At 47.5% G+C, this 23,890-nt stretch overlaps 2 protein-coding genes across 4 annotated transcripts in view; one reads left to right on the forward strand and one right to left on the reverse strand.

The window, feature by feature from the left end:
• BMP8B (bone morphogenetic protein 8b) overlaps positions 1 to 6,230 on the forward strand; it is a 34,926-nt gene extending 28,696 nt beyond the window's left edge. The window contains exon 7 of the mRNA XM_024990223.2: positions 1,038 to 6,230. Within this exon, the coding sequence (XP_024845991.1) occupies positions 1,038 to 1,187 (150 nt within the window). The 3' untranslated portion in view covers positions 1,188 to 6,230. The remainder of the gene's footprint in view (positions 1 to 1,037) is intronic.
• On the reverse strand, positions 4,954 to 21,208 carry PPIE (peptidylprolyl isomerase E). 3 transcript variants are annotated; one of them, NM_001098161.1, is given in 10 exon segments: positions 4,954 to 6,804; positions 6,994 to 7,136; positions 8,107 to 8,292; positions 12,963 to 13,086; positions 14,354 to 14,454; positions 15,118 to 15,199; positions 16,781 to 16,807; positions 17,491 to 17,534; positions 20,060 to 20,158; positions 21,167 to 21,208. In NM_001098161.1, coding segments are annotated over 10 exon segments (906 nt in total). In that variant the 5' UTR covers positions 21,198 to 21,208; the 3' UTR covers positions 4,954 to 6,735.
• Between the last annotated feature and the right edge of the window lie 2,682 nt (positions 21,209 to 23,890).

Here is a 23,890-nt window from a genome sequence, read left to right on the forward strand (position 1 = left end):
CTGGCAGCAGGCTGGCTCCAAGCTGGGGCTCCCAGGACAAGGGCTGGGCTCTGGGGACCCCAGGCCAAGCTGCTGGACAGACCCCCCCCCAACCCACCCCCTTCATCAGACGGCTTCATCCTGGTCCTGTTCATCGGCCTTGGTGAGGGCTGGGAGGTCCCCTGGATGGAAGCAGGTTCCCTTTTCTCTCAGGCCCCGACTGACTGAGGGTGCCTTCAAGGCCCATCCCTGTGGCGCCCTGATGAAGAGTCCAGTACGAACTGCAGCTCATCCTGCCCGAGTCTCTGCATAAATATTTGCGTGGAGGCTGCAGTAGCTTCCTCAGATGGACTGTTTTTAGGGGTAGATCTGTTTGCAGGAGGGTAGCAGGGACTCCCGGCCCCCTCCCCGAGTCGGGTCCCAGCCTTGTGCAGGTGACTCGGCCCCTGTGCCCCCAGCGGTCATCCACCCAGAACAATCCCTGCCTGGAAGTTGTTACAAGGGTGGCGGTGCTTTGAGAAACAATGGTGTTGGACACCCCAAGGGTGAGCCTGAAGTCTGGGCATTTCGAGGTGTAACAGGGACCTTCACCGGCTCGCAGCCTGGAGGGGCGGATGGACCAGAAACAGCTCAGGCGGCCAAGACACGAGGCGGGGTGTTACAGAAGAGATCAGGGAAAAAGGAGGGGCAGAGGGGGTGGGGGAGGGGAGACAGTGTCGTAGCGGCGCCAGGCCGGCGCTGGCACAGGTGCGGGGGATCCGCAGGGTCAGGGTTCTCCCATCTAAGGGGAGGGGCTGTGGCAGGAGCCCCCGGTGCTCAGTCTGGGCCTGAGGGCAGTGGGCAGGGCGGGCGTCAAGGGGGCGGGGCCGGGGCAGAGTTCAGGCCAGCACCTGCCCGGCGGGCTGCGGGGGGAGGGTGCGGGGGCGGGGAGGAGATGGAGCTGGGAAGGGGCCAGCGGCGGAGCCCCAGGCGGCAGGAGCTGGGCGCTGGGACAGGGGTCCCGGGAGGAGCCAGAGGTTCTCACACCTCTGCCCGCTGCCCCCTCCCGCCCCCGCCAGGTGCACCTGCTGAAGCCGCACGCGGTCCCCAAGGCGTGCTGCGCGCCCACCAAGCTGAGCGCCACTTCCGTGCTCTACTACGACAGCAGCAACAACGTCATCCTGCGCAAGCACCGCAACATGGTGGTCCGCGCCTGCGGCTGCCACTGAGGCCCCAACTCCACCGGCAGGCCCTCCGCGGGGGCGGGGGCGCGGAGACCCCCAGCGCCGTCCCAGCTCAGGCAGAGACCCCCCCAGCGCCGTCCCAGCTCAGGCAGGGCAGCAGCGAGGCACCCTTCCCCTGCCCACATCCTGCCAGGGGCTGGTCCTCCCCAGGCCCTCTGCGCCATCGCGTGCCTGATGGTCGTGGTGGAACTCTGCATGGTGGTCATCCAGCAGGGTTCTATCCCAGCTCCCTCCCCAGAGGCTCAGGCTGACTGTTCTTTGGGGTTGACAGAGTCCTGTCTGAGGACCTACTCTTGTCCATTGCTGGCGCAGCTGTGGGGGCTGTGGGGTGAACTGAGGCACCTTGAGCCCAGGATGGCCACCTCAGGCCCTTCACCATCCAGGACTGGGTTTGGGGATGTGCAGACAGGTCCTGGTCCATCCCCAGTTGCCTGACCCACCGCCACCGCCCCCGCCCCCCGGTGCAAAACTGGGCATTTCTGGGCACTCAGAGTGTGGAGTCATCCTGTTTTCTATATTTGTGGGTCTGAATGACCAATCTGTTGGCCACAAGGACGCATGTGGGTCACCTCCAGAAAGAGCTGAATGAATAGCATGATTTAGGGCCAAGGCCAGTGTCAATTACCTTCCCTGTCTTCCTGCCTTGATTTGTCTCTGCTGTCGGGGGAAGACGTGCCTTGCATGGACACTTTGGTGAAAAAAATTCTTGGGGGCTTTACAATCTATTAGTCACTGTGTTGAACCATCAGAAGTTCAGCTCTGTGAAAAAATTAGCTTTTCGCTGAGCCCAGTATGGTGGCTACATCGGGTGGCCCAGGATGATAATGCGCAGCAAGGGTGACAAAGCTTCTCTTAACTTTCTGCACCGGAGTCATCAATAATCAACCTTGATATTTTTTCATTCAACTCTGGAGAGAATTTCAGTGATCAGCACCAAACTCAAGTGGCCACCACCAACAGATTAGAGTTGGCATGTAGAGTGAAAACTGTCTGCCTTCTCCTGCTAAGGAGCAATTCACTGCACCCAGGGACAATGGGTGGCCTGTGGCCAGGCGTGGGGCGAGGGCAGGGCTGGTCAGCACCTGCCTGTGTCAAGTTGTCAAAAACAGACTGGTCATGCAAGTCTGCGTCACCCTGTGTACCCTGGAGTCCCGTCCTGTTCTTGGGGCCTGTGAGCCAAAGTAAAGGCCCGGGTCCCAGGGGAGTGACAGGTGGCAATTAGGCTGAGCTGGGTGGGGAGGTTCCCAGAAACCACTGTTCTCCTTGGAGAGGCCACCAGCAGCTGGAGTGTTTATTTGATTTCTGACTTGGTAAGCCTGTAATTTACCTGCTGAAGCAGACGGAACCCAGCTGTCCAAACCCCAAAATATCATTAAAAACAGATCCTGGGCCCGCCCCAACCCATGGGCACAGCCCAGGATGACACCCCTGGAGTTCACTCTGTGCCCTGAGGGGCTCCAGGAGCACAGCAGGGATGGAGGAGGGGGTTGGGCTGTGGGACAGCAGCCCCTCCACCTGGACCTGGGAAGGGCTCTGGGAGCCAGTGCACAGGAAGAGCCACTCTCCATGGACACAGGAAGGCGGTGAGCTCCCCAACAGTGTAGGGATCTAGGCTCTGGCTTACATGTTAGGGATGTGACTTTGTGACTTCCTCCTCTGGGCCTCATTTCCCATCTGTAATATGAAGCTTTTTGATCTGCAAAGGGCTTTCAGCCTAGGAAACCGTGTCTGCCAAGCTTTCTCACACTGAGCCCAGAGGCAGCCTGGTAACCCTGAACGTGGAGCTCAGGTGGCCATCATGAATCAGAACTGGCACATAATGTGGAACCTATTTTTTATTCTAGTACTTACCTAAGAGTTTTCTCTTCCCAACAGCAAAGATTGTCTCTTGTGCATGTGCTTAGTCGTTCAGTCATGTTCAGCTCTTGTGACCCCACGGACTGTAGCCCGTCAGGTCCTCTGTTCATGGGATTCTCCCAGGCAAGGATACCTGAGTGGGCTGCCATTCCCTTCTCCAGGGAACCTTCCGACCCAGGGATAGAACCTAGGTCTCCTGCATTGCAGGTGGATTTTTTACCATCTGAGCCACCAGGGAAAAATAAGTATAAACCTTAAATTAGCCAATTATTTTGATAATTTTATTTGAAAATTGATCATTCTTTTTATTGCACATTAGGAAAGTCAAAACATGTTAGCTCACCAGCTACAAATTACCAAAGAAACTCTTATCAACGACTACCTTTAAAATGGAAGAATTGACAACTGATTTTCAATTTGGTATTTTTAGGCCCAGCCAGTGATTGGCTTAGTTAGGGGTACACCAGGAATGTCTGTCTGGTCACCCAAAGGTTAGCAGATACTGAGTACACCTCACCTCCCAACCAAGCAGTGCTTAGCAGAACAGAGCTGCAGTCTTGCTTTTTCATCCAGAACAACTGAAAAGCAGTGTTATTGTTTATGTACCTGGTCGTCAGACTTCCAGCGACTTCTGCCATCCGGTCACTAAGTGAAATCAACAGGAAAAAGCCTGAGTGGTGGAACAGTAGTGAATGAACACAAGGCCCGTGTATTTTATCCCGAGAGTTATCTTTGCTCAGCCAAGCGGTGCAGTGGCAGGAGAGATGCCACCATTTCCCTTTCTCTTGCTCAGGGCCTGGCTTGTTTACCTGGCCAGACTAGAAGGATAAATAAAGGTGGTCAGTTCAGACCCACTGACAGCAATGAGAAGTCACTGACAGCTGATAGTTGAGGAGGATGTGGGGAAAAAAAGCTAAAGGAGAAGCGCACAAGTTTTGCTCTCTGCAGTGCAATCCTGGCCTCAAGAGCACGCCATCACGCCAGGCTGTTTCAAACCAAGGCAGGCTAGTAACATGTTCCGGAAAATTTCCTAAGAAACAGGAAAAGAGGCAGCAGGCAGAACAAGAGCACAGATTTTTGAAGCCAAATGGACTTGAATCCTGGGTATTCTTCCTCTGTAGAGCAGGATAGTGGCTTTCTCCTTCCAAGCTATTAAAAAGATCATCTGTGTACACAAACATTTAGTACCATTCTGGCATATAAATACTTTAACAACTGGTTAAAGTCAATTGTGTTCAACTCTCTGCAACCCCATGGACAGTAGCCCGCCAGGCTCCTCTGTCCATGGAATTCTCCAGGCCAGAATACTGGAGTGGGTAACCTATCCCTTCTCCAGGGAATCTTCCTGACCCAGGAATTGAACCCAGGTCTCCTGCACTGCAGGGGGATTCTTTACCAGCTAAGCCACCAGAGAAGCCCCTAAGAATACTGGGGTGAGTTGCATTCTCCTTTCCAGGGCATCTTCCTGACCTCGGGACTGAACCTGGGTCTCCTGCATTCCAGGCAGACTCTACCTAACAACTGGTATCTGTCGGTATTATTACAAAAGAATTTGCTAGTTTTGAGCCCCTTCTATGCTTGGTCACTAAAACTTTCTTCTTCTGAGAATGTATTTTATGGGTGATGGTGTTTGTTCAGAGCTGTGCTTTTTCTTAAAACATTTACACACCACAATCCTTTGACGACAGGACTTGTGTTCTCACCTGCTTTAAAGGTCTGGGCAAGTGGCCGGTTATGTGGCGGTGGCCAGGGTGGTGACACCGTGCTCTGTGCTCCCAGGAGCCTGCTGAGGGCACCCAGCACTGCCGAGGTGCCCTTTAGGCAATTTAAACAGGGCTTGTCCATCCTGAGTGTTCCTCCTCATGGAGGCCTTCTATAAGCACTTGACCCACTCTTTTTTTAATGTGCTTTTATTACAGCAATAATACAATTTTGGAGGAAAGTTTGGAAAAAACAAAAAAATAAAATACAATTTCAATCACCATAATCTTACAAGTCAGATAAAAATATGCTAGTTAATATTTTGTTGAATTTATTTCTAGGCTTTTTTCTTAGGAGATATATATATATATATATAAAATATAGATGTTTACATATTACAGATAGGTATTTGTACAAAATAGGAATCATACTGTACTATATAAACTGCTTTCGATGTGCTTTCTCCACGTTATATGGTATAATTTCCCCTAATAAATACGTTTTGAAAATATAGCTCTCTGATTTTCCATCACCTGGAACTCTTTTTCACCACTAAAAAGTAGGTCCAACAGTCTTTTTTTGTGCCAGCAGCATCTGGAGCAGACACGCTGTGAGAAACTCCCAAGCCACAGAGTCCTGGGGCCACAACCCTGGGTCTCTTCCTCTGTGCAGCCACCACACCCAGCAAAGATGGGGCCTGGCCCTGGAGGAGCTAGTGAGGGATGGTCTTGGTTAATTTTCTGTCTATAGCTAGGCTGTGGTATCCACATTTTAGCCAAACACCAGTCCAGATGGTGCCGTGAAGGTATTTTTCAGATGTGACTGACATTTAAATCAGTATGTCAAGTAAAGCAGATGACTCTCCCCCAGTGTGGGTGGGCCTCATGCAATCGGTTGAAGGCCTCAAGACAGACAGACTAGGGTCCTGTGAGGGAAAGAATTCTGCCTTCAGAACAGTCTTTGGACTCAAGCTTCAACATGACTCTCCCTGGGGCTCCAGGCTGCTGGCCTGTCCTGCAGCTATCAGACTTGTCAGCCCCCACAACTGTAGAGCCAGTTCTGTATAATGGATCTTTCTCTGTGTACACATACGCACATCCTATTGGTTCTGTTTCTCTGAAGAACTCTAATACAGGGACCATATGGTATCTGTCACCAATTACTCCACTCTGTCACTGCAGTAAGAATATGTAAACCAATGGCTCTGACTTTCCAATAAAACTTTACTCATAAAACCAGGTAGTGGGCTGGATTAGAACCAAGGGGTTTGCTAACCCCTTGTCTCCTGACAAATAGGTATAGTACCTAGCATGGAAAAGGCACTGTGAGTAATAAAGTATCATTTTTAAAAATCTGTAAAATGAAAGTGAGCAAATAAGCAAATGCGTCACGGAGACTGAGCAATACACTCACTGGCTCTGAGGCCGGCAGTGTGATGCGGCAGTGGAAGCACTGAAGACAGGAATTTTTCCACTGTCTCTGATGCCCACGGTCTTGACAGTGGTCTGACAAGGGTATCTGATCTGAAGATGTATCACCCGGCATCTCAGGGAATCATCCAAGGGAAGAAAAGAAAAACCGTCGGGAAGAGATTATGCCCTATTCATTCACCAATCCGTCTCAGGGGACAGTTTAGCTTTATAGGTGACATCTGACAACTCCCAGGAACTAGCTGGAGGCAGTAGTACCAAAACTAGGATTTATTTTACCAAAAGAAAATGTCCAGGAGTCACACAGGTGGGCCCACGAGAAGCCCTTGGTGGCAAAGGCCTGGATAGGCCATGCACAGCTGTCCACAGTGGGGAGGGCAGCCCTGGGCCCAAGGCCATACCTGAGGAAGAGCCAGAGGAGGCGCAGGCTGCGCCTGCATAGGAGCTGTCCCACGCTGACCCCGAGGAAGGGCCACGACACGAAGCCCTGCTCGCTACCAACGGGACACCTTGGGTGCTGGTGCCCTGGGTTGACAGCTCCCCTCTCACACGTACTCCCCACAGTCGGAGATGATCACCTTCTGCTTGGGCTTCCCGTCCTTGCTGCCCTGGGCCTTTGTGGGCCGAACGGAAGAGGAGGAATCAGGGGAGGGAGGGTGGAGAGTAAGGGTGGCTCAGGGATACCCACCCCCCTGCCTGTCCCACCCCCCACCCCCCAACAGCAGCTTGTTGTCTCTCTCCAGGCCCCGATTCAGCTCTCCCACATTCATGGCTGTACCCCAGGGGCCCTGGCAGCTACCCACCTCAATCTGCCGCAAGACGTCCAGGCCATCCGTGATCTCCCCAAACACTACATGCTTGCCATCCAGCCAATCCGTCTTGTCACACGTCAGGAAGAACTGGGAGCCGTTGGTGTTTGGGCCGGAGTTGGCCATGGACAGCAGGCCTGGGGGAGAGAAGCGCCCGTCAGCTCCCCTGACCCTGCTGGTGGTCCTGGGCATGGAGCAGGGGGTGCAGATGCTGCCTCTGCACCTGCAGATGGGAGGGCGAACGGGACGAGCAGCAGGAGCCGACTATGGGCCGGGTGGAGAAGAGTGCCTTCAGTGGGCCAGTGGCGCCTGAAGTCTGTCTAGAGGGGGACCGAGAGAACCAAAGGCAGGGAGCCTAGATAACTTTGTCAAGAAGTTTCGGTTAAAAAGGGGACCAGAGGCATGGGTGATAGCTGAGGGGGGACGTGAGTCAAAGAAAAGATCGACACTGTGTGCTTTTGTGCTGATCGAGCAGAGCAGGGGACGGGCATTACAGGGGGCAGCGGCGGGGCATGAGTGCAGAACCAGGTTCCGAAGGGCGAGGGGTGGGGAGGGTCCGGGTCATGAGCAGAGGGGAGGTGGCTCAGCCCCTGTACTTGGGGGGCAGTCAGCGCAGGCAGGTGTGCACAGATGTGGGAGGCCAAGCATCAGCTGGGGCAGAGGGTGACGTGGAGGTTTCGGGAGTGAAGGCGGCCACTGTCGTCTCTGACCAGGACTGAGCGTGAACTAGGGAGTTCTGTCTACTGTGGCTGCCGAGGGCCCCCTAGAGAACTGCAGTCTTAAATATCAGTGTAGTTCTGTATTTTTTTCTAGTTGCTGGGGAACCAACCACTGCAATTTTTTACTAGAGAGTCTGACAGAGAGGCAGGCAGTGGGGTTGAGGGAAGAAGAGAGGGCTTACAGTGGCTGACCACAAAATTTAAGCTATTCCCACAGTTGTGGACACTGTGATGGAAACAGGCTCGCCCCGTTCCAGCCAGAATGAACGCCTCTCCTGTTCCCTGGGTGGGGGTCTGGAGGAGACCAGAACCACAGCCTATCACCCCCCTGCACAGCCATCCTGCCACAGCCCAGCCCAGCGACCATCACCCACCAGCCGGATCCTACCTGGTCCCGTGTGTTTGAGGATAAAGTTTTCATCGTCAAACTTCTTCCCGTAGATGGACTTGCCCCCGGTGCCATTGTGGTTGGTGAAATCACCGCCCTGGCACATGAACTGGGGGATGATGCGGTGGAAACTGCTGCCCTTGAAGCCAAAGCCCTTCTCGTGGGTGCATAGGCAGCGGAAATTCTCTGGGGCCGAGAAAGGAAAAGGCACCTGATTAAAACACAAACCAATGGGGGGACTTCCTTGGTGAGCCAGTGGTTAAGAGTCCATGCTTCCAAGGAAGGAGCACAGGCTCAATCCCTGGTTGGGGAACTAAGATCCCACATGCCTCGGGGGCATGGTCAAAAAAAACCAAACAACGAGATCTCTAACTAGACTCTGAAAAACTATGTTATATTTGTTTAATATTCATATTTTCATTTCAAAATATGACATGTTCATTATAAACCTTTGAGATACTGATTATCTCAAAGGATTAGATGGAATTCTACTTAAAGAAGGCGTGAAAACATGCATTCTAGATCTGCTCCACCCTAAACTGGTGGTAAAGCAATTTTTAAAAAGAAAGACCAAACAGGATCTTAGAGAAAAAGACAGGTCAAGTCTTTGTGACTTTGCACTTGGCAATGTCTTAACTGCAACACTGAAAGTATAAGTAACAAAAAATTGGCAAATGAGACTTCATCAAAATGAAAAACTTCTGGACATCAAAGGACACTCTCAACAAAATGAAAAGGCAACTTAGGGAATGGAAGAAAACATTTGCAAATCACATCTCTTAAGTGTTCATATACAATGAACTCCTACAAATCAACAACAAAAAACCAACCTAGTAAGTAAATACACAAAAGACTTTCACAGACATTTCCTCAAAGAAGATACACAAATGGCCCCTACCCCTAAGCATGTGAAAAGATGCTTCACATCATTAGTGATTAGGGGAATACAAATCAAAACCACAATGAGATCCCACTTCCGAACTACTAGGATGACTATGATAAACAGAAAACAAGTGAGGATGTAAAGAAACTAGAATGCTTATACACTGCTTATGAGAATGGAAAGTGGTGCAGCCACTGTAGAGAGTAATTTGGTCGTTCCTCAGAAAGTCAAACTAGAATTACCACATGACCCAGTATTTCCAGTCTTAGGGAGGCACCCAAAGTAATTGAAAACAGGGATTTAAATCCTTATTTGTACACAAATGTTCACAGTATCATTATTCATAATAACTGGAAAGTGGAACCAGTGTTCAAGTGTCCATCAACAAATGAGTAGAGAAACAAACTGTGGACTATCCAGACAAGGGAATATCAGCCAGCCGTACTGATACCTAAATGAGCCCTGAAAACACAATGCTGAGTGAAGTAAATCAGACATCAAAGGACAACTACTGTTATGACTCCATGTATATGAAATGTCTAGAACGGTAAATTCAGAGAGACAGAAAGTAGATTAACCATCACCAGAGGCTGGGAGTAGAGGAGAAAGGGGAGTGACTGTTAACGAGTCCTGAATTTCTATTTGGCTTCCCTGGTAGCTCAGCTGGTAAAGAATCCGCCTGTAAGACTCCAGTTCGATTTCTGGGTCATGAAGATCCACAGGATTCTTGGGCTTCCCTGGTGGCTTAGACAGTAAAGAATCCGCCTGCAATGTGGGAGACCTAGGTTCGATCCCTGGGTTGGGAAGATCCCCTGAAGAAGAGAAAGGCTACCCACTCCAGTATTATGGTCTGGAGAATTCCATGGACTGTATAGTTGCTATTAGGGGTGGTGCAAAAGTTTTGAGAGTAGATAGTGGCGATGGTTGTACAACATTGTGAATGCAATTAACGCCAGTAAATCATACACTTAAAATATGGATAAAATGACTATCCCCTAAAAAGGAGCAAGAGAAGAGACAACAGCAACAAAAATCTTTGGAACCTAGAAGACAAACAGGAGCCATAACTGACAGAGCAGACCTAACAAAGCTGAAGCTTAAGCTGATAAAGCCAAGAAGCAATTTGATTTCTGCTGCAGAAATTCCAAAACCTCAGTGACAAGGATGAAGATGGTTCTAAAAGCAGTAAGTCTGGTTGAAAGCTCACTTAAAAAAGTAGCTAGCCCCCAGATCCTCTCTCTTCCCTAGCCCTGGCTGCTGGTGGGAGGTTTACCCTCCAGCAGGTTAAAGCAGAGGGTCTCTGGTCTGGGATGCTTTATACATACCTGAGCGTTGAGGTACCATGATGACAAATGGAGATTTACTGAAGTTCATATACTGCTCCCACAACCTCCCACCCTCCATGACAAACAACTGGACATAGAACCATTAGCAAGAGACTAGAGTCTTCTCTGTGGCCTCTGCTCTGTCCAAGAGACTATGACTCAGGGATACTGATATCCGAGGTCCAACAGAAAGACAGAATCACCTCATAGAGGAAGCCTCAGTCAGCAAGCCTTACCAATGTCCAGGGAGTTTCCAAGCAGATTTTAAGGACCCTAGTCTTATATATGAGAAAGGCATCCAATGTGAAAAGCAAAGACTGAAACAAGCAAACAGATCAATAACAAACAAAGAAAAACAAAAAGAAAAAAAAACTGAAAAAAATAATTTCAAACATAAGCTGTATAGGAAAAAGAAATTTTAGTATACTAATCTCCCAAGATGAAATGATAGTACATGCATGAAATAAGCACGGGATACTATGAAAAAGAACATTTAAAAATGTTCCAAAATATGAGTAGAGAAAAATCAGAAGGGATAACAGTAAAGAAATAATTCAAGGAAAACTTTTCAAAAGATAGTACTGTCCTAACTGATGGGTGTGGTATGCAGGATAATGGCTCCCGAAAGATGTCCATGTCCCAATTCCTGGAACCTGAGAATATGCTGCTCACAGCAGAAGGTACTGTGCAGATGTGATTAAGGTTCCAGACACTGAGATGGGGAGAGTGGCCTAGACTACCCCGGTGGGCCTAGTATAATCACAGGTTATAACCAGAGAACCTTTCCCAGCTAAAGGCAGAAAGAGAGAGTTAGAAGTGGATGGACTGTTGTACAGCAAAAACTAACAAAACACTGTAAAGCAATTATATTCCATCTCCCCGACAACCCACCCCCCAAAAAAGAAGTGGATGGGAAAGGAGGCAGGCGATTCAAAACGTGAGAGGGACTGGATCAATCACTGCTGGCTGTGATGATAAAGGAGGGGGGCCACAAGCCTCTGGAAGCTGGGACTAGCCCTCAGCTGGCAGCCAGCAAGGAAATGGGTACCTTCATCTACAGATGCAGGAAACTGAATTCTGTCAACAAAGTGACTGTCTCTGGAAACAGATCTACCCATAGAGCTTCCAGTAAGGAATGTGGTAACCCAGCCACCATCTTCCTTTAGCCTGGTGAGTCCTGTGTTGGACTTCTGGCCCTCAGAACAGCTAAGGCAACAAATTTATGTTCTTGTAAGCTGCTAAGTCTGTGGTAATTTGTTACAGCAGCAAGAGAAACCAGTATAGTAGGGCCCACTGAGTATCTAGCAGGATGGATGGAAGGAGATCTACTCCAAGGGGACAGTATTTCAGAACACAGGACACAGAGACCCTTCAGGCATCTAGACCAGTGTTATCTAACAGCTGTTAAGCATCTGAATAATTGAAGAAGTGAAACTTAATTTTATATAACTTGAATTAATTTAGGTTTAAAGAGTCACACGTGGACAGTGACTACCATATTGGGACAGCTCAGCTCTAGACAGAAAAAAAAAAAAAAAAAGGTTTTGTATAAAGGACCAAGAATCAGAATGACATTAGACTTCTCTAGAATTCTACATCTAAACTATCAGGTGGGAAAGTAGAAATTTCCACACATCAGTCTCAAAAACCTGACCCTCCAAGTTCTTTTCTCCATAAGCTACAGAATTATATCCTCTACCAAAGTGAGGGAATAGATCAAAAAAGACAACAGAGGTCCCAAGACAGGAAGCGAAAGCAGGAGATCCCAAGACAAAGGCTATGAGATGGGCCTGGAAGGCAACTGGTCCAAGCCGGAGGAGGTCAGAGGGCTCCAGGGAGGAATAAGTGAAACTGACAAAATATCTGATGTGTTTGAACATGATGGAGATTTACACAAGCAGGAAAATTTGGGAAAGCTCAGGAATATGTGTACAGAATACTAAGCAAATGTGAAAACAAGAGAATTATGAATTCCAGGGAAAACAAAGTGCTGTGTATGAAAAGAAGCTATCACAGTATGATGCTTACATAGAATGACCTGTGACCTAACTAAAATTATGGTAACAGCATAAAAGGATGAAGGAACTGGGAAACTGATTTCAAAAGCTAATTCCTTATCTTCTCAAGTGGGAAGTCAATAGATGTCTAAAATGAAAAGACATTAAAACAAAAAACAAAAAAATCAGAAAGTAGCAACATACATCTATTATCTACAAATATGGAGGTTAAAAATCAAAAGAATCAGCTAAGAGTTGAAATTGGCTGCCTCTGAGAAGCAGCAAATGGTGCTGGGGGATGGCAGTAGGGCAGGGGGGCACTGCTGTGTTTTTCAAAACAAACTATGAAATTAACACTCCTAACTATATGTCTACATAATAAAATTTAGATTAAAAGAAGGATAAATAGAATTCAGTATTTAACAAATGAAAAAATATTCAAGAAGTTGTTAGTTATCGGTAGTTAGTTCTGAAGAGTATGATTAGATATGGAGAAGGAACAAAGACTCAGGTTTTCAATTTATTGCCTTCAATACTGTGAGAGAGAGAGAGAGAGAGAGAGAGTGTGTGTGTGTGTGTGTGTACTTTAAAAGAAACAAACAAACCAACCGTGAATACACATTCACTTGTATTAAAGAAAAAACTGCTCACCTGCGGTCATGGGCACGACGTCTGAACGCAGGAGCATTTGGATGCGGCCAGCTGGCTTGTTCCCAATCTTGATGTCCATGTACACCTGAGGGTTTGACCGGGCCTTTTTTACAGTGGGCTCTCCCTAGATGCAGGAGAAATGGCCAGGTTAGAGAGAATGCCCTGACTCCCCAACTAGGAGAGCGAGTGTGAATGAACACACCTGAGAACCCAACTAGTGAGCAAGCTGAACAAGGTGACGCCAGGGAAGGCCCTGGGCTGTAGAAGGTGAAGGCCACGGCCATGGCCCCCAGTTTGGCATCCAGTGGCAGGAGACTTCAGCCTCGTCTACCTGGAGCCCCACCTGGCAGGCATGTCATCTCATCACACTCCCTCAGACACATCAGGTTGCCTCGCCTTCACCCTCCTGTGTGTTCACAAACAACACTTTTCTGGCCCCAAACAGACAACTCTCAACACCTTCACACCCCAGCTCAAGGTCACCCACCTTGATCCAGTTAAAAGGACCCATTTCTGTAACACCATCCCCTCCCTGTGCATAGCCCTGCGTGTGCACAGGCTGGCTGCAACGGAAGCAAGGAGTACCGAAGTGCTCACAATGGAGGTGGCAGGGACCTTGCTTTATACACCACTTGTAGGCACTCTGCTTAGCCTATTTCCTGCTTGAGTCAATGTGGATGGAAAGTGGTAAGTTAGTGAGTTGGAGAACACAGGATGAACAAGATTAGAGGAGGGAGGGCAAGACTTGCATTAGAAATGTCTGAAGCTCAGGACTAGAAACAGAGGCCAGGAGAGTCCAAGAGCCTAGGAGAGGCTGTGAAAGATCAGAGTGACTGCTGCTGTTTTGGCAGAGAGGGGAGAGAGATTATGAGTCAAGAAAGAAACCCAGAATATCAGTTATAATGGGGAGGGGCAGCTGGAGAGGCAATGGTTAGAGAGGTGCACTGAGAATCAGAAGGAAGTGCCAAGGCAGATTCCCTGGGAGGACCTCACACCTGTGCCCAGACTGCCCAGGGAAGGTACCCTCACCCCCCTCTGCCTCCCTTGCGTCAGGAACAGAAAGACGGTGAGCTGGGAGCACAACACTTGCGTGAAGGAGGAGGACTGACCAGGAGGGTGCAGAGGCCCACTCACTGCCCTTCCTCACCTCATACTTCCTCCTAGTCAAAAACAATCACAGAACAGAACCCAGCAGAGCTGAGAAGCTCCTCACGCAGAGCACAAGGTCGAGAGACTTAGAGCTTCTCTTCAGTTCACTCATTACCAACCTCCACCAAAACACTGTGAGTTCACTTTTCATTCTCTCTACTTTTGTATATACATTTACAGATTTCCATAAAAACCTAAAAAAAAACAGTCTTCTGGGGGGAAGTGCCAGCCTGCAATCTCACCTCCTGCGTTTCCACTTTGGGAGGCTCTGACCCCTCCTCCTCTTTGTTCTCCTCAAGCGTCTTCCCAGAAAACTTCTTCAACCAGTCATCATCAGACCAAACTAAAAGGAAAGAAGCGAGCAGATGAGAACCAACTCAAGCCATCAGCCAGCTGCTAAATAGGTGCTCTGGTCAGTGAAGCAGAACATGTTTTGTGGCCCTCTCGGCCAGAGGTCTCCACTTTGGGAAGTCGCATGTGTCAGGCAAGTTCCCATCTTTTATAGACTGCCAGCCCTCAAGTCCAGCTCTTGTGTGTGTTAGTCGCTTAGTCGTGTCTGACTCTTTGAGACCCCATGGACTATAGCCTCCCAGGCTCCTCTGTCCATGGGATTCTCTAGGCAAGAATACTGGGGTAGGTTGCTATTTCCTTCTCCAAGCTCTTAGCAGGGCTACATTAAAAAGCTACATTAAAAGCCCCAGGGAAAGGTGCAGCCCTTGCCAGTCCCAGCCCCTGATGGAACCTGCCAGGAATGTTGAGAACACTGGGACAGATGAGAGATCAGGCATGGCTTCTCTCATAAAGGAAACAATTACCCTGGCGTGGCTGAGAAGCTACACTCTTTATTTCCCCACAAAGGTGGCACATGTCCTTTGCCAATGTAAACCATCCTCTACTACTGTCCGCCAGAGAAGCATTCAGTGCCTACTTTCAAAAAAACTGGGACAGGAAGGCAGGCAAGGCCAAACTGGAGGGTGTGATGGGCATCTGTATTGCTCCCACTCACCTGGTCTAGAAGAGCCTTCCTTAATCCTCATGGGTTTTGCCAAATTGACACGAATTGTCCGTCCAAAGAGCTCAGATTCATTCTGAAAAGTGTGAAAATCCATTTGCTTAAACTGTTAGGTTAAAAGAAAGTCAGATGCTTTCCATTTACTTCTGATACATCTGAGACAAGCTCATGATTTGTTCTCCCTTAATCCCTGATCCCCTAACAGCAAGTTATACACCTGCCACAAGGCAGCCCGTGGGCTGCAGAGAATTTCCTCCTGGGAGCCATCATACAGTTCCTTTCTTCTTTCTTCCTTTCAACTTTATTAGTTCCTTATTTAGCTGTACTGAGTCTTAGGTGCAGCACATGAGGTCTTTGCTGTGGCCCATGGACTCTCTAGCTGCAGTACAGGCTTAGTTGCTCCACGGAATGTAGGATCTTAATTCCTTGACCAGGGACTGAACCCGCGTCCTCTGCATTACAAGGCGGATTCTTAGCCCCTGGGCCACCAGGGAAGTCCCTTTCTTTTTTAAAATTGAAGCATAGTTGATTTACAATGTTTTGGGTGTGTGTGTATATATATATATCTTTGTCAGATTCTTCTCCACTGTAGGTTATTAGACGATATTAAATAACAGGTTCCCTGTGCTATACAGTAGGACCTTGTTGTATATCTAGTTTATATGCAGTAGTATCTGACCTCCTTTCTTTCTAGTAATGACCTGTGCTAGCAAAAGTGACGCTGTTTTCAGAGTACTCTGAAATTACAAGGATAAATGCAATTTCCAAGTACCTGAGTTCATTTTCAAAAGTCAAGGTCAGCCTTAAGCAATGAGAAGTGATCTCACTCTGAGAGCTGAGGACAACAGTTGATGAATGGGAAACAGAGAACAGGAATGAAGGAAAGCCTTATTACCCTAGGATAACTGGTACCAGGAAAGGTCACTCAATGTGAAATCACTTAAAGACAGTAACACATGGTAAAATGTGAAGGGGGAAAAAATTGGGAATGTACTGTGATGAAACTGAAATTAATGAAAATAAATTTCTTACAGTTAAAATTCAGCTTTTAAACTATGGCCTAATTTGAAGAACAGAGATATAATGGATGTTTATACATCTGCAGTATTTTTTCCAATAAAATCCTATCAACAGTATGATTATCTTTGCATTTCCTATCTAATGTGAAAATCCTAAGTATCCTGAAGAGGGAACACACACTCAAGAGCTACATCATTGCCCCAAGGAGCTCTCCAGGCTGTCCCAATCACTTGGATCAGCAGCACATCCTATCATTATCCTTATCAAATTTCTCTTCTCAATTGTTAACTGGTCTAACACTTCATGAAACCCTGCCTCTTTTGTAAAATATGCAGTTTCACTGTGCAATTACTTTACATTGTTTACAATTTCCTATCCTAGACACAGGCAGCCAGTGAGAGACTGGTCAACAAGGATGATTAGCCTTTACATTATTATCAAATGGAGAAAGATATCTGAGAAAGGACAATTTCATAAGTGATCAATTCACAGTGAATATTTTCACACGATGACAATTTATATGTACTTCCTGATGCAATCTTGTAACTTTGGAGGTTTAGCAAACCCAATGTAGAACTAAGTGCCCTCTGTACCACCAAAAAGCAACTTCTGTAAGAAACACGATTCCCAGCCTTACCATGTTGTCAATAGCTGCTGCAGCATCCTGCCAAAAAAAGACAAGGTACGAATTTAGGTTTGCAGTCAAATGCTTCTTGTAGTGTCTAAACACATACTTGGTAAAATGACAACAAAAGAACAATCCAACAGAAAAAGGTCTCTTTTTTTTCCTCACCCAGGTTGCACGTGTCTAACCAAGTGCACTTCCTGGCTGACTTCAGCTATTTGCCATTTGAAAGTGAAAGTGAAGTCGCTCAGTCGTGTTCAACTCTTTGCGACCCCGTGGACTCTAGCCCACCAGGCTCCTCCGTCCATGGGATTCTCCAGGCAAGAATACTGGAGTGGGTTGCCATTTCCTTCTCCAGGGGATCTTCCTGACCCAGGGATCGAACCCAGGTCTCCCGCGCTGCAGGCAGACGCTTTAACCTCTGAGCCACATTTAGTGGAAGACAAAGAAAGTATCACCAGTGCTACCAGGCAAAGATGCTCAATGAGCAGGGCTGCAGGAGTTCTGCAGAGCGAGAGGGGCAGGACCGAGCAGGTCTGTGATGTTTATCACAGCCCATGGTTTCATTAAGTGAAGGCAGCTTTCCTTCAAACTGTTTCTCATCTCTCTGGAAGCATCAGCATGAGGCCCAAAACCCCAATCCCAAATGAAGAACAGCTCCTTTTGTAATCAGTAACAATAATAACAAGCCAAATACTTAACACAGATAACAATTTTCTCACCTCTGCCAACTCAAATTCAACAAAAGCAAATCCTCGGTGCTTTTCTGAAAAAAGGCAGACAATATCAAGCAATTATCATGTTGGCAACAGGAAGAAGCCAGGTGGTCACAAAGAAAGTGAAGTCAGTCACATGCCTTATCCATTTACTAGAAATTCTACACCATCACTATTTAGGAAAAAGGTATCTTACTCTGATTCTTTCTAGTTTAAATAACATTTTAAGCAACTAAATTAAACTGTTTTGTAGTGAGTGAAAGTCACTCAGTCGTGTCCCCCTCTTTGTGAACCCATGGACTGTAGCCTGTCAGGCTCCTCTGTCCATTGAATTCTCCAGGCCCAAACACTGGAGTGCGTAGCCTTTACTTTCTCCAGGGGATCTTCCCAACCCAAGGATCAAACCCAGGAAATTATCCCACATTGTAGGCAGATTCTTTACCATCTGAGCCACCACGGAAGCCCGTTTTGTAGTGAACATAGCTAAATAATGAACTATACTTTTAATCTTTAAAGGCAGCATTCTTTACCAAAGCCAAATCAAATCTTAACCTTTGCACGAAAGGCAGCTAGAAAAATGAAGTCATTTAACCTATCAATCAATCATTCCAAACATACATTCTGAACATCAACTGTGCATAAGTCGTGAATCCTAAAACCTGGGTAAGGATGCTCAGTCTTAATCCTCAGCAAAATGCTAATCTAACCAACACCAACTAGAAAGGCCAAGTGCACAAAAGCATTTGTTTAAGTAACCAATTAACCTTACAGAGTCAACATAACCTTATTGTTTTTATACATATAAAGGTCCCAGGAAGGTTAAATCCATATACAATGTTGATGATAAGAGCTGAAGCCATACAACTCGTCTCAGGACTCAGCAGAGCACAGGTTGCTGAAACCACAAAACAATCTCAGGACTTAATGTAGCTGAGGTTCTTTCGTCTCCTTGAGAAAAGAATTCGCTGAGAGGCAAAGCGGCATGGAAAAAGTCATTTATTAGTATATGATGCTTGTGAGAAATACAAGGAGGCAGGCAAGAGGGTGCTGTGACAAGAACTTAGTGGGGTACAGTTTTTTTTTTTTTTTACTTTTAAAATTCATTTATTTGTTTTTGGCTGTGCTGGGTCTTTGCTGCTGCATGGAGGCTTCCTCTAGTTGTGGCGAGTCGGGGCTACTCTCCGGTTGCGTGGGCTCCTCTCTAGTGTGTGGGCTTCTCATTGCAGTGGCTTCTCTTGTTGTGGAGCACCGCTCAGTAGTTATGGAGCACTATCTCAGTTGCCACAAGGCATGTGGAATTTTCCCTGCATTGGCAGGCAGATTCCCAACCTCTGGATCACCAGTGAAGTCCTGGGCTATACTTTTATAATTAAAGGAAAAGTGAGGAGGAGAAGACGACTATCCTCTTCCTCATTCTTTGAGTCTCCCATCACTGATTCTTCCTACATGCTGGGTAGGGGAGTTTTTGATCCTGTGTGGCCCCGCTAGGACTATCATGGCACTATGGAAATGAGCAAGAAGGCAGTAACAGATATTAAAATATGGTAAATCATTTCGGGTTTCAGTATAATGTCACCTTTCCCCTATATTTTTGTTTTTAGTGTGTGCACAGGAGCATGGCCAGGAGAAGGCACTGGCGACCCACTCCAGTATTCTTGCCTAGAAAATCCCACGGGCAGAGGAGCCTGGTGGGCCGCAGTCCATGGGGTTCCTAAGAGTCAGACACGACTGAGCGACTTCACTTTCACTTTTCACTTTCATGCATTGGAGAAGGAAATGGCAACCCACTCCAGTGTTCTTGCCTGGAGAATCCCAGGGACAGAAGCCTCATGGGCTGCCGTCTAGGGGGTCACACAGAGTCGGACAAGACTGAAGCGACTTAGCACCAGCAGCAGCAGCAGGAGCACGGCCAAGGGATCATTAACTTACTGACCTCAACCAGCAGAATGCAGGTGTCACTGCTATATGGTGCTGTTGTTAAGCGGGGCTGCTTGGTTTTGTTGCTGAGTAAGCCTGCTTTCTTGAATGATCAATTAACTCACATAGGTCTCCCAAAATTCCCTCTCTATGATCCCCTAGTGGGATTTCTAAACTAGTTGTGTACTCTAGAGCTGGGCCTAAAACTCCAACCTTAAAAATGACAACAAAGATTAAGACAGAAAACTGAACTGCAGCTGTGATACTAATTGAAGGAAAGTTCAGGTGCAAAGAAGCTGAGGCCCCATTGTTGAAGCTGGGCTTTCCTGCTACCCTATTTAGCAGCACAGCTGCCAAGAAGAGAGCAGGTGTAGGAGAGTGCCTGGCAGGCAGTTTGAAACAACAGCTCTCCATGTAGCTCGAAACCAATCTTCCTACTGGCTAAATGAAAACCTTGTCTTACTTCAAATGCAATATATGGGATCTGAAAAGCATACTTCAGCTCACAACCCCACGTCTCCGTGAAGTCCTTCTGCATAAAGATCACTGTCACGCTGCCCAAAGCATATTTAGAACGTATTGTAATATGACTTACAAAAATTTTAAGTTCTTTCCTAGCAGGAGGATTCTGGGCATGAGAAACACTAAGACAACTCACCTGTTTCATAATCCAGAGGAATCTGGATATCCGTGATGTCTCCAAAAGGGATAAAAGCAGCATGGAGAACTTTGTCATCCACCTCCTCTGCGAGTCCACCTGCAAAGACATTAAGTGCCTTCTGAACTACCGTCCTCCATTCTCTTGAGAAGTCCCTGCTGTAAAATCAACATGCCGTTGTCAGGGCAGGGATCTTTCCATTCAGTCCTTTGGGTTCATAAATATCCCTCTTATTTGCTCCTTCACACTTACTTACGAAGCACACTCTTCACTCTCCTTTCAGACCCTCATCTAGCCCGGAGATTCCCTCCAGAATCTCCACAGCTTCATAACTGCCTCCCTTCTCCTCCACAAAGCCAACCAGTACCATCCTGGGAACGTACAGACTTTAACTCATCACTTCCCTGCTTAAAGTACTTAATCCTCGGGATAAAGAACAAACTTAGCACTGTACACAAGGCCCTGCCCACTTCTTCAGCCTCTTACCCTTTGCTTCCCCGCAAAACGACACATTTCCCTGCAAGTGTTAGACTATTTCACACCTTTGGGCCTTTGCTCGTGCTGCTCCCTTTCAGTAAACACACTTGCTCCTATTTCGCTACCTGGCTAATTCCAGCTCATCTCCGGCGTCACCGCAACCTGTAAACTTGCTCTCACCTCTCCAGATGGAGGGGTCATTTCTCCCCACACCGAGCCCTAAGTCACCAGAGTCCGTCCCCACCAGAGCTCTCATCAAACTGTGCTATTGGGGTTATTCTCATTTTTAGGCGGCTAGCCTGGGAACTCTTTCCCTGAAGAGTGGGGGCTGAGCCTTTGCTGCGGTGAATGTAAAATGAATGGACGCGAGGATTCAGAGGTCCCTAATATTCCTCCAACCATCGCCCCGGGCCCAGGTGATGAAGAGGTTGTTGTTAGAGGATGGCGGGCTTCGAAAAGAGGTGCAATTATGTCTCAGGCTCACTCTCTGAGACACAAGCAATACCGCCACAGATGCCACCTAGACACCTGCTCGCCGCCTCCCGCGTCCGGAAACCTGTCCAGCTCCACGCCACGACCCACTCCCGCCCCGGTTCGCCCACCATCCGCCTAGCCCCCAAGCCTGCTCACCCACATACAACACTCGCTTGGTAGTGGCCATCTTGCTCTTGCGCTCTTCCGCCGGAAGCCTGCATTCGGCCCGCCCCTTCCTCAAGGCTCCGCCCCCGCGCACGGCTATCTCAGACCCCGCCCACTATGGCATAAGCTGTGGTGGCCTCTGGGTGTCGTAGAGCTGCGAGTGAAGCGTAGGTGCATCTTAGGGCCTGAACCGACACGGCTTTGGCTCTACCGGTGCTCCCTGCTGTGGAACACACTCCCTTGCGGATTCAGAAGGAGTCAGCAAGTAATAAACAACCAATAAAGTACGGTCAGCGGGTCACCCCGCCCATCTATTTTTGGACAACCAAGAGCTACGAATGGTTTTTACACTTTTAAAGAGCTGGGGGGCGGGGAAAGAAGAAGAAACAAGAATAATATTTCGTGACATGTGAAAATTATATTAGATTCAATTTTCATTAAAAAAATTTTATCAGAACGCAGTCTTGCTCATTCTTTTTAGTATTCATATGTGAGTGCTTTCAGGCTGCAGGGGCAAACCCAGAGCCTACAAAGCTTGAAATATCTACCATCTGGATCTTTGGGAAAAACGTTGACCGACTCCTGGAATACATCAACTAGTAGCAAAACATAAATTAACCTAAGTGGTACAAAATAATGGGGCCACTTCTTTTAGGCAGAGCAGTTGGTTAAGACCTCTCTGAGGCCATATTTAAGCTGAAACCATACAGAAGAGGAGCCAGAGAGAGGAGGGAGCAGGGGAAAAGGTTTCCGGGAGAGGAGACAGCTTCTGTACCTTCTTGTGGGGCTTGGGGAGGAGAGGGACGTGGAACATCAGACAGAACAGATGGGTAGGGGTGGCAGGATGCATGACCCTGCAAACCATGTGGAGTAGTTGGGGGCTTTGAGAAGCTACTGAAGGTTGTGATGGGTAGTAACACGGTCACATTTATACTTCAAGATAGTCTCTGACCATTGTGCCCAGAATGATTTGGGTGGAAGCCTAGAGACCAGGAGGTTAATGCAGTCAAGACTAAGGAAGAGTTGATGATGGTTCTGTCCCCCAAGTCTACCCTCTGCCTTGTTCCGAGGGTGATCTTATGGAAAAAAAAAAAAAAACTTCAAGTCTCTAGAGCTCCCTTTTTTAAAATTTTATTTACTTATTTATTTTTGGTTGTGCTGGGTCTTTGCTGCACAGACTTTTTCTCTAGTTTCAGGGAGCAGGAGCTATTCTCTAGTTGCTGTGTGAGGTCTTCTCATTGCTGTGACTTCGCTCATTTCAGAGCACAGGCTCTAGGTATGCATGCTTGAGTAGTTGTAGCATGAGAGCTCGGTAGTTGTAACTCCTGGGCTCTAGAGCGCAATCTCAGTATTTGTGGTGCAATGGCACACCAGCTTAGTTGCCTTGCAGTGTGTGGGATCTTCCCAGACCAGGGACTGAACCCCTGTCTCCTGCATTGGCAGGCAGATTCCCCACCACAGAGACCCCAGGGAAGCCCCTAAAGCTCCCTTCTTCAGTTAGTGTTGCTGATGACAAGGCTCCTACAGCCCTTGATACGGGGACATGACATGACCATGCCAAGTCAACCCCTGCCAACACTCCAGCTCTGGCTCTGACCATGTATTCAGTTCTCTTGCCTCTGCTCATTTAGCTCTCTCCTTTCTCCATCTGGAGGCGCCCACCAGTCCTTGTTGAAGGTCCTGCTTACCCCACAGACGGGGGTCATGGCCTCCACATCCAACAATTGACTGGAACACATCCTGTGACTGTAGCTAGGTGTGTGTTTATCTTTTTCTTTGACAACAAGGCCTGTGCCTACTTTGGTCCCAGAGCTAAGCAGTGGATACAAACACAAACCTCATTGTCCTCAGGACAAACCAGAGGGATACCACTCATAGAAATGAGGCTGTGAGATCTGATTACAAGATTCCCCTGTGAACCTATCACTATTCCCTACTAACGAGGACACTCTCAAGGGAATCTGACAAGGTATCCTTTATGAAGATGTGGTATTATATATATTTATATATTTGGTCTTTGTCCCCACTACCTGGCACAGAGCCCTTAAAACCCTTAAACTTTTCTGAAAGAGGTTCTTTTTAAATTCATAATGAACCCTTTTGACCATACCTGAGTTTACTCTAAGGTGACTCATGGTGGAGTTGTGTATTAGTTAGAGTTCTACAGAGAAAAAGAACCAATAGGAGAAATATATATGTATATATATTATATATAGTAGGAAAAAATATATATGTATATATAGATATATATACACACATTATACGGATACATATGGAGAGATTTATTATGAGAACCAGTAAAACCAATTGTATAAATCCTGGTTCAAGAGTAGGAAAACATTGCGATGTCCCAGCTCAGTCATTCAGGCAGATGAAGGTGCAAATTCTCCTCTCCTCTACCTTTTGTTCCATTCAGGCCCTCAGTGGACTGGGCGAGGCCCACCACCTTACAAAGGGCAATAGCATTACTGAGTCCATTTATTCAACCGCTAATCTCATCTAGAAACACCTTCTAAGACTTTAGAAATAATGTTTAGCCAACTATCTGGGAACTCTATGACCTAGTCCAGTAGATACATAAAATTATTCAACACGGGTCCCTAGATAGCTTCCAGATGGGGGCTGGTCACCAGAGGAACTAACTACATGATTTATAGGGTTGGAACTTTCAGCTCCACTCCTGACCTCCCGGCAGGGAAGAAGGGATGGAAATTG

Source organism: Bos taurus, chromosome 3 (genome assembly GCF_002263795.3).
Source record: "Bos taurus isolate L1 Dominette 01449 registration number 42190680 breed Hereford chromosome 3, ARS-UCD2.0, whole genome shotgun sequence".
NCBI lineage: Eukaryota > Metazoa > Chordata > Mammalia > Artiodactyla > Bovidae > Bos > Bos taurus.